Source organism: Triticum urartu, chromosome 6A (genome assembly GCF_056163025.1).
Source record: "Triticum urartu cultivar PI428250 chromosome 6A, HENAU_Tu73, whole genome shotgun sequence".
Taxonomy (NCBI): Eukaryota; Viridiplantae; Streptophyta; class Magnoliopsida; order Poales; family Poaceae; genus Triticum; species Triticum urartu.
Window position 1 is genome coordinate 86013980 of NC_141878.1, and position 11223 is coordinate 86025202.

General features: G+C 42.8%; 1 protein-coding gene across 1 annotated transcript; it reads right to left on the reverse strand.

The window, feature by feature from the left end:
• Positions 1-1096: 1096 nt before the first annotated feature.
• LOC147964121 (uncharacterized) lies at positions 1097-2475 on the reverse strand. Its single transcript, XM_087529842.1, has 3 exons — positions 2205-2475; positions 1190-1913; positions 1097-1133 (listed from the first exon to the last, which is right to left on the reverse strand). The coding sequence occupies exons 1-3, from the start codon at positions 2473-2475 to the stop codon at positions 1097-1099; spliced, it is 1032 nt and encodes a 343-aa protein (XP_087385968.1).
• Positions 2476-11223: the final 8748 nt, after the last annotated feature.

The window sequence follows — 11223 nt, forward strand, 5'->3', positions numbered from 1 at the left end:
TAAACTTCCTATAATATCCACTGAGCCCTAAGAATCCTCTGACTTCCTTGACATTGCTAGGAGTAGGCCAGTTCTAAACTGTCTCTACCTTGGTAGGATCTGTTGAAACTCCCTCAGCACTAATGGTGTGACCCAGATAATTGACCTTTTGTTGGGCAAAAGCACATTTAGTGAGTTTAACCTTCCATTGATCAGCTCTCAAAAGACAGAGCACCTCTTTGACATGTTTCAAGTGCTCTGCATATGTTTTGCTGAAAACCATTATATCATCAAAGAAACAGAGAGTAATTTTCCTGTTAGTAGGAGTGAGTGTAGTATTCATAGCCCCCTAGAAAGTGCCAGGTCCTCCAGCAAGCCCCATGGCCAATACAGTGAATTCATAATGACCATCATGGGTTTGGAAAGCAGTTTTATATTCTTCTCCTGGGGCTAGTCGGATTTGATGATAACCTGCTCTTAAATCCAGTTTAGTAAACCAAGCAGCTCCTGACAACTCATCTAGCAACTCATCAATAACTGGCAGGGGAAACTTGCCCTTAAGAGTGATGGCATTTAACATTCTGTAATCAATCACCAGCCTCCACTCTCCACCTTTTTTCTTAACTAGTAGTATTGGAGAGGAAAATGGACTGTTGCTAGGCCTGATTATTCCAGCTTTGAGCATTTCTTTAATTTGTTTCTCCAGCTCATCCTTGAGTTGTGGCAAAATTCTATAAGGTCTCATGGATATGGGCCTTGCCCCTGGAATAAGAGGAATTTTATGATCACAATGCCTTCTGGGAGGAAGCTCAGTTGGTGTAGCAAAAACATCAGCAAATTCCTCTACAAGCAATTGCATCTCTGGAGGTATTGGATCTGATTCTCCCATCTGAAGAGCAGAAAGAGCTACACAGGTACAACTAGATTCTTCAGAAGAAATTCCTTGCAGAGTGACAGTTTGGCCCTCCTTAGTAAATGACATCCACCTTTCTACCCAATCAACATACATTGGACTATGTTGTGCAAGCCAATCCAATCCCAGTATTCCATCATAGGTCTATAATGCAATAATCTGAAATCAGAGGAAAAACCATGGCCATTGCATTGCCAGTTACAGTCATTTATCTGATGTAGACACTGGATTGTTGTTCCACCTGCAACAGTAACTGTGATAGGTTTGATAGGAGAAACACCCTGAATAGAAGAATACTTGGCATCCAAGAAGGAATGTGTACTTCCAGAATCTACTAGGAATTGCAGTACTTGGCCTTGTAGTACAACTTCCAGTTGCAGCACTGGTGCCTCTGGTTCCCCGCCCAAAGCTGCTGCAGACAGCTTGATAGTGTGGACTGAGGAAACTGACTGTTGATCATTATTAGATTCAGACTCTTCACTGTAACTGGACTGCATTTGTTCAATCATTTCTTGCACAAAATGCAACTGAACTGTAGACTTACAGACATGATCCTTTGCCCACTTCTCTCCACACACGAAACACAAACCCTTAGATTTCCTATAGTTTCTTAGAGCTAACCATTTATCCTCAGTTGGAGTACTTTTAGCAGCGTCCTTCCTCTCCTCTGGTGGCCTGCCCTTACTGTTGCCATAAGAAGGAACAGTAGTACTTCTCCTAGACACTGATCCTGATGAATTACTGAGATTTTCCCCCAATTCCTCATGCAGTAATGCCAGTTCATAGGCTGCATCAAGGTCTTTGGGTTTCTGTAATGCAACAGCTATCCGAACTCCGGGTTTCAACCCATCCAGGAACCTGGTAGTGTAATGGAGGGAGTTTGGAGCGTCCTCATATGCTGTTAACTGATCATAAAGCTCTGCAAAACGTTCAACATAATCCTCCACAGTGCTGTCCTGAGCGATGCGAAACAGTTTTCTAAGAAGCGTCTGATGCTGGTTGCGACCAAACCTGCTCTGCAAAGCACTACAAAATTCAGTCCAGGATGAATTTGGCATGCGTCGCTGAACAGACTCCAACCATCTGGCTGTCGTGCCTTCAAACTGAGCTGTTGCCAGGGAAATCCATCGGTGTTGTGGTGTGTTACATAGGCGAAACTGGTCCTCACACTGATTTTTCCAGAGACGGGGATTGGAGCCATCGAATTTGGGCATTTCCAGTTGAGAAGAAAAGGATGAATGATCAGAAGCATCCACAGACTGAAATTCACGGGGCGAAAAAATTCGGGGGGACTGTAGTGAATCACGCGCACCTCTGACCGGAGGAGGTACATAAACATTATGTGCCTTCCCCCGGTGTTCGTTGTCGAAGCCAAGGGCGTTGGTCATGCATCCATGATCCCGCCCACCACCACGCGAGTCTTGGCTGGAGTCGGCCTTCGGATCCGGCTCAATCTCCTCGTGCTTGTACAGATCCGTCCTCAATTGCTCCAGGTCGAGGGCGATCTCGTCCCGGATGCGGTCCGCCCGCACGGTCATGAGCTTGTCGAGGGTGGTGTTGTTCACGTCAATAATTTTTCTCATGGACTGGAGGAGCGTCTCACCTTGAGTCTTCAGCTTCCGATCCAGGTCGTCGGCGAACTCGTGAAGAAGCAGCTCGTAGACGGAGCGGCTCTCGGGGCTGAGTTCCTCCATCGCCTGGCGTCGCCGTCGGTCGCTGTAGCGCGTGCGGTGGGGGTGGATTGGTAGCTCCGGGACGGAGGCTCTGATACCAGATGTGAGCTACTCGCCGGAATTGCTCACGCTTGCCATGGATTTGTATGAATCGAACTAGTAATTTGAATTTCGGTAGAGGAAACCACCCAACCTCCCGCACCTCTATCCGATACAAGCCACCAGCCTCAGCCATCCAAATCTTAGCCAACCCCTCTCGAGGGAGAGAGACGTCTATTTAACGTTACACCCGATCAACGGGCCCAGTTCGGGCCTGCAAGCCACTAGGGAAGATTCTTGGGCCGTGAAGACTTGGGCCGTAGAGCGGGCTCTGCATCTTGCTTCCTGTTGTCGGCAACACCTTGATCTGCTACAGTGCTCTCTGGTGTGTCTTCAGTGTCGATGCCTGCAGGGTTGCTGACATCATGTGTTGCTGACGATTGGGATGGGAGTTATTTTCTCTCTCCCAACTCTCCCCTATTCCAGTTAAAGCTTTGAAATTTAAATTTTAAAAAGCAAAATCTCAAAAGTTAAAAAAATAGTAAATGTTCAATTTTTTTTGTAAGTTTATGTTCCCCAAACTTTCATCCATTTTCACCCGTTCCTGCCATCGCTTGCGAGTAAGATGGCCCCTTTTCCATGATACAAAATCTTCCATCCCATGAAATTCGTCATGACTTCATCTCAAAATGAACGTCTTATCAAATTAACATCATCACCTTAATTGTCAAATCTAATATTTTTTTGGTGACTTATCTCACAAGTCGTTAATTTGATAAGAGGTTTTTTTTGGTCATGAGTTCATCTTGGCGTGGGCATGAAATTCATATATTTGATGAGAAAAAAAATGTTGCCACTAGCTTTTAGGTGATGTCATTGTAGTTGTGATAGTTACGAGTATACAAAACTAGAGAGGTGGTATTCAAGTGTTAAAAACAAGAACTGGTATCAACACGTACATGTATCATAACGTTAGTCTTACATTTGTGTACATTGATGTTCACTAACCTGGCAACAAAGTTAATATAATGTAGCAAATAAGTACTTAATAACCTTTTTGACTAGCACTCCCTCTGTTTCTAAATATAAGCCCTTTAGACATTTTAATATGGACTACATATGGATGTATATAGACATATTTTAGAGTGTAGATTCACTCATTTTGCTCTGTACGTAGTCCATATTAAAATCTGTAAAAGGTCTTATATTTAGGAACGAAGAGAGTAATAGTTAATAACTTGACAAGTAAATACAATAATCTATATCTATACCAATATAAAAAGATACAAGGGGTGGATCCAATTAATCTTGACCATTAAACCATGCCAATCCAACGATTGCTTCAATGGTGAGCGCAAAATATGTTTAACATGAAATTAATATCATAGCAAATATCAATCCATGTGCTAATCACATAATTACGTGTAATTGATGTCATACCTAATATAAACATGAATTCATTCCTGATATAAATATGCAATTAACACACAATTAATATCCTACCTAATATAAATGTGCATTTATTTCTCTTTCTAATATTAACGTGCGTTGCACCTACACATTTACTGGAGTAGTATGGTAAAATAGATGAAAAAGTTGCCCAAACATAACAACATGGGATCTTATTTCAAATATCTCATCTCAACAATGCCAATGGTGAAAACAGATCATCAATTGGATTACCAGTATGAGAGATAAACATTTTAAAAATTCAAACATTGAAAGTCTTTGCTAATGCCATGCTTAGACTTTTCTAATGCATGTGTGCATATGCAAAAATGGGGAGAGTGAAGGTTTCACACCATATGACCTAGGTGCAACGCCATTGCCCGCTCCAATAACAAGGGAGAACCAACCAATTGTTGGGTGGATAGGAGGGTGAATTATGCCAGCCTACCAAAGAAACAACCCCAAGTTTAGCGCATTTCTTTATCTTGTTATAAGATAGATTATTCTTTAGTGAGAGACGGGTGCTCCCATAGATGACGAGGCGCCTCATCAATCTTGATGCTCGTTAGCATCGATCTTTAATAGACTACATATGAGGATACGCATGGCATGATGGTGTGTATGTGTGTGCGCATTTATACTATACTAGGTGTTTTCTAACAAAAGTAAGAAATATATCTTAATTAAACAAAAGGAAATTGCACTTCAATCTGATAGAAAAACTAACGGTCGTTCTTTTCAAGCGCAACAAGCTAGCCACACTACGGGGAAAAAAGGCGAGTACCCAATACACTCGACTTATGCTGAAAAAAACTCGGTTTATATATAAGCTGAGTAAAACTTCCGGCTGACTAAGGACCGACTTGTAAGGTATAAACCGAGAGCCATGGACCAAACTCTCACCTCTAGTTATCATCTCTTATATATAAGCCGAGTACTTATAAGTGGCTCACGGGTCAATAAAGTAACATCACGGCATATCTTACCTATTGCGACACATACACAACACTCACTTCTAGTTATAATGCGTGAAATTTTTATAATGATTTAAGCGAAAGGATGGAAATTTTTTGAAAGTTACATATTTTAAATATATGACCCGTTTTTAATATTATTTGAACACTTTTAAGATGAAAAAATTCCTTTTAAAAACATATGTTTCTTTAAAAAAATCATGAACATATTTTTTGAAGTACATGAACACTTTTTAAATATTGTGGATTTATTTTGAATGTACGAACACTTTTTAAACTACTTGAATATTTTCTAAAAAATGTGCGATTTTTTTGAAGTACATGATTTTTTAATGTGCGGACACTTTTTATGACCAGATTATATATAGTGTTTTTGCATGCATGGCTTACAGATGCATATCTTTTTTCCAATGTAGTAGTTCAATCATTGGCCAGTTTAGAGAAAGGTCAATTGTGATAGTGGTGTGCACAAGATGGGGTAAATATGTATAACTTAAGTATTTTGGTGACAGTAAGAGAAAGTAAAATAATTGTATTTGCGCACGAAGGATAAAAGGATAGTTGTCTGTGTGATGTGTTGGAGGTGAAAGAAATATATTTATCAACTATATGGCATCTGAATTAATGCAATACTCCATCTTATTACTTAATACCTCACGATGTATGTTTTGGTACGGTCTTTGGGTGGAGTATTAGTTATAGATGAGTTGGTTATTTAACCGGTCTAAGATTCATGGACGTGTTGCCTATGCAATATCATCGCACCATATCATATGATGTTTCATATTTTTATTTCTCATTCATTACACATAGCTACACTTATATTTGTATGATCTTACAACTTTGACAGATGCTACTAGTGAACCTATGATCCCAATCCAATTTTCGTCATAAAAACAATCGCCATTTTAATTTTACATGCACTTTTATTTTCTGCAATTAATTATTCTAAACATACAAAGGCACTTCCAACCATATAATATGCTCATATCTTGTTGCAACTAGAAAACTAGTGAGATTGACAAACTCGTTGTAATTGTTAGGAGCAGAGGAAGCTATAAATTTTTTTGTAGGGTTGGTCATTTAACCTGATAATGTTGATTCTAGGGATTAAGAACCGTGGTTTCTTAACCGGGGGAAACTTACCACTTGCTTCAAACCCTTTCACTTGGGGGGCGGGCAACTTTGCTACCAAGAGTGAATACCTAGAGAAACATGTAGTGGTCTCTTCACATCCCCTCCATTGATGCATCAAGTTGTTTTTCTCATGCTTGTATCGGTTCATGGTGTCTTGGATCTAGCTTTGGTAGACTTTTTAGAGAATGATCTATAATTTTATTCAAACTTGACAAACATTGCAGATAAAATGGTTTAGGCCACATATCAGTGAAACTACAAAGTAACCCATGCAACTAAAATATAGAATGAATTTTCTTATAAACATATTCTCTGCGATATCAATCTTTGCAATGGGAGATTCTGCCAAGACTTCCGTAAAGAGACCGCAATCATATCAGAGTAGCAATACCTCCACTCGAACAATTGCATGAACACGACTACCTTCATAGCTTTCATAAACCCTCTTGAGTCACCCATACAAAAGGATGGGAAGTCATGAGAGTTGAACTTACTTGGGTCGCACCTTGATCCAGCAAGGAGGAGGGAGAGGTTGAGGAAGAGGGCTCCAACAGCAGCACGACGGCGTGGTGGTGATGAAGCTGCAGTACTCCAGCAGGGCTTCGCCAAGCTCTTATGGAGGAGGAGAGGTGTTGGGGAGGGGAGGGGCTGCGCCTTGGATGTTGTGTGCAGCCCTCCCCTCACCCCTCTATTTATAGGGGAAGGGGGAAGGGGGCCGGCCCCCTCTAGATGAGATCTAGAGGGGGGCGGCAGCCAAGGGGAGGGGGGCTTGCCCCCCAAGCAAGGGGGCGCCCCCCCTTAGGGTTTCTCCCAACCCTAGGCGCATGGGCCCTAGGGGGGTGTGGCGCCCCAGCCCACTTGGGCTGGTTCGCTTCTCCATACAGCCCATAAGGCCCTCCGGAAGAGGTGGCCCCTCCCGGTGGACCCCCGGAACCCCTCCGGTGGCCCCGGTACAATACCGATATGCCCCCGAACCTTTCCGGCGACCGTATGACAACTTCCCATATATAAATCTTTACCTCCGGACCATTCCGGAACTCCTCGTGACGTCCGGGATCTCATCCGGGACTCCGAACAACATTCGGTAATCACATACAAGTCTTCCTAACAACCCTAGCGTCACCGAACCTTAAGTGTGTAGACCCTACGGGTTCGGGAGACATGCAGACATGACCGAGATGACTCTCCGGTCAATAACCAACAGCGGGATCTGGATACCCATGTTTGCTCCCACATGCTCCACGATGATCTCATCGGATGAACCACGATGCCGAGGATTCAATCAATCTGTATACAATTCCCTTTGTCAATCGGTACGTTACTTGCCCGAGACTCGATCGTCGGTATCCCAATACCTTGTTCAGTCTCGTTACCGGCAAGTCAATTTACTCATACCATAATGCATGATCCCATGATCAACCACTTGATCACATTGAGCTCATTATGATGATGCATTACCGAGTGGGCCCAGAGATACCTCTCCGTCATACGGAGTGACAAATCCCAGTCTCAATTCGTGCCAACCCAACAGACACTTTCGGAGATACCTGTAATGTACCTTTATAGTCACCCAGTTACGTTGTGACATTTGGCACACCCAAGGCACTCCTACGGTATCCGGGAGTTGCACAATCTCATGGTCTAAGGAAATGATACTTGACATTCAGAAAAGCTACAGCAAACGAACTACACGATCTTTGAGCTAAGCTTAGGATTGGGTCTTGTCCATCACATCATTCTCCTAATGATGTGATCCCGTTATCAATGACATCCAATGTCCATAGTCAGGAAACCATGACTATCTTTTGATCAACGAGCTAGACAACTAGAGGCTCACTAGGGACGTGTTGTGGTCTATGTATTCACACATGTATTACGATTTCCGGATAACACAATTATAGCATGAACAATAGACAATTATCATGAACAAAGAAATATAATAATAACCATTTTATTATTACCTCTAGGGCATATTTCCAACAGTCTCCCACTTGCACTAGAGTCAATATTCTAGTTACATTGTGATGAATCGAACACCCATGCAGTTCTGGTGTTGATCATGTTTTGCTCTAGGGAGAGGTTTAGTCAACGGATCTGCTACATTCAGGTCCGTATGTACTTTACAAATCTCTATGTCTCCATTTTGAACACTTTCACGAATGGAGTTGAAGCGACGCTTGATATGCCTAGTCTTCCTGTGAAACCTGGGCTCCTTGGCAAGGGCAATAGCTCCAGTGTTGTCACAGAAGAGAGTCATCGGGCCCGACGCATTGGGTATGACTCCTAGGTCGGTAATGAACTCCTTCACCCAGACTGCTTCTTGTGCTGCCTCCGAGGTTGCCATGTACTCCGCTTCACATGTAGATCCCGCCACAACGCTTTGCTTGCAACTGCACCAGCTTACTGCCCCACCATTCAAAATATACACGTATCCGGTTTGTGACTTAGAGTCATCCATATCTGTGTCGAAGCTAGCATCGATGTAACCCTTTACGACGAGCTCTTCGTCAGCTCCATAAACGAGAAACATTTCCTTGGTCCTTTTCAGGTACTTCAGGATATTCTTGACCGCTGTCCAGTGTTCCATGCCGGGATTACTTTGGTACCTTCCTACCAAACTTACGGCAAGGTTTACATCAGGTCTGGTACACAGCATAGCATACATGATAGACCCTATGGCCGAGGCATAGGGGACGACACTCATCTTTTCTCTATCTTCTGCCGTGGTCGGGCATTGAGCCGTGCTCAATCTCGTACCTTGCAATACAGGCAAGAACCCCTTCTTTGACTGATCCATTTTGAACTTCTTCAATATCTTGTCAAGGTACGTACTCTGTGAAAGACCAATGAGGCATCTCCATCTATCTCTATAGATCTTGATGCCTAATATATAAGCAGCTTCTCCAAGGTCCTTCATTGAAAAACACTTGTTCAAGTAGGCCTTTATGCTTTCCAAGAATTCTATATCATTTCCCATCAACGGTATGTCATCCACATACAATATGAGAAATGCTACAGAGCTCCCACTCACTTTCTTGTAAATGCAGGCTTCTCCATAAGTCTGCATAAACCCAAACGCTTTGATCATCTCATCAAAACGAATGTTCCAACTCCGAGATGCTTGCACCAGCCCATAAATCAAGCGTTGGAGCTTGCACACCTTGTCAGCATTCTTAGGATCGACAAAACCTTCCGGCTGCATCATATACAATTCTTCCTTAAGGAAACCATTAAGGAATGTCGTTTTGACGTCCATTTGCCATATCTCATAATCATAGAATGCGGCAATTGCTAACATGATTCGAACGGACTTCAGCTTCGCTACGGGTGAGAAAGTCTCATCGTAGTCAACCCCTTGAACTTGTCGATAACCCTTAGCGACAAGCCGAGCTTTATAGATGGTCACATTACCATCCGTGTCTGTCTTCTTCTTAAAGATCCATTTATTTTCTATGGCTCGCCGATCATCGGGCAAGTCAGTCAAAGTCCATACTTCGTTTTCGTACATGGCTCCTATCTCGGATTTCATGGCTTCCAGCCATTTGTCGGAATCCGGGCCCGCCATCGCTTCTTCATAGTTCAAAGGTTCACCGTTGTCTAACAACATGATTTCCAAGACAGGGTTGTCGTACCACTCTGGTGCGAAACGTGTCCTTGTGGACCTACGAAGTTCAGTAGCAACTTGATATGAAGTTTCATGATCATCATCATCAACTTCCTCTCTAGTCGGTGTAGGCACCTCAGGAACATTTTCTTGAGTTGCGCCACTTACTGGTTCAAGAGGTAATACTTCATCAAGTTCTACTTTCCTCCCACTTATTTCTTTCGAGAGAAACTCTTTCTCTAGAAAGGACCCATTCTTGGCAACAAATATCTTGCCCTCGGATCTGAGGTAGAAGGTATACCCAACAGTTTCTTTAGGGTATCCTATGAAGACGCATTTTTCCGACTTGGGTTCGAGCTTTTCAGGTTGAAGTTTCTTGACATAAGCATCGCATCCCCAAACTTTTAGAAATGACAGCTTATAGGTTTCTTCCCAAACCATAATTCATACGGTGTCGTCTCAACGGATTTCGACGGGGCCCTATTTAAAGTGAATGCGGCAGTCTCTAAAGCATAGCCCCAAAATGACAGCGGTAAATCGGTAAGAGACATCATAGATCGCACCATATCCAATAGAGTATGATTACGACGTTCGGACACACCATTACGCTGAGGTGTTCCAGGCGGCGTGAGTTGTGAAACTATTCCATATTTTCTTAAGTGTGTGCCAAATTCATGACTCAAGTATTCTCCCCCACGATCTGATCGCAAGAACTTGATTTTCCGGTCACGTTGATTCTCAACCTCACTCTGAAATTCCTTGAACTTTTCAAAGGTCTCAGACTTGTGTTTCATTAAGTAGACATACCCATATCTACTCAAGTCACCAGTGAGGGTGAGAACATAATGATAGCCACCGCGAGCCTCAACACTCATTGGACCGCACACATCAGTATGTATGATTTCCAATAAGTTGGTTGCTCGCTCCATTGTTTCTGAGAACAGAGTCTTGGTCATCTTACCCATGAGGCATGGTTCGCACGTGTCAAATTATTCGTAATCAAGAGACTCTAAAAGTCCATCTGCATGGAGCTTCTTCATGCGTTTGACACCTATGTGACCAAGGCGGCAGTGCCATAAGTATGTGGGACTATCATTATCAACCTTACATCTTTTGGTATTCACACTATGAATATGTGTAGCATTACGCTCGAGATTCATTAAGAATAAACCATTCACCATCGGAGCATGACCATAAAACATATCTCTCATATAAATAGAACAACCATTATTCTCGGATTTAAATGAGTAGCCATCTCGAATTAAACGAGATCCTGATACAATGTTCATGCTCAAAGCTGGCACTAAATAACAATTATTGAGGTTTAAAACTAATCCCGTAGGTAAATGTAGAGGCAGCGTGCCGACGGCGATCACATCGACCTTGGAACCATTCCCGACGCGCATCGTCACCTCGTCCTTTGCCAGTCTCCGCTTATTCCGCAGCTCCTGCTTT

Excerpts from the sequence above, each read along its gene's own strand:
- LOC147964121 (XM_087529842.1), bottom strand. The coding sequence starts at position 2,475 with ATGAGAAAAATTATTGACGTGAACAACACCACCCTCGACAAGCTCATG. Across the intron at positions 1,914-2,204 it reads TGTACCTCCTCCGGTCAGAG|TGCAGAGCAGGTTTGGTCGC; the intron begins GTGCGCGTGATT and ends TTTGTAGTGCTT. Across the intron at positions 1,134-1,189 it reads CATTCCTTCTTGGATGCCAA|GTGGAACAACAATCCAGTGT; the intron begins GTATTCTTCTAT and ends TTACTGTTGCAG.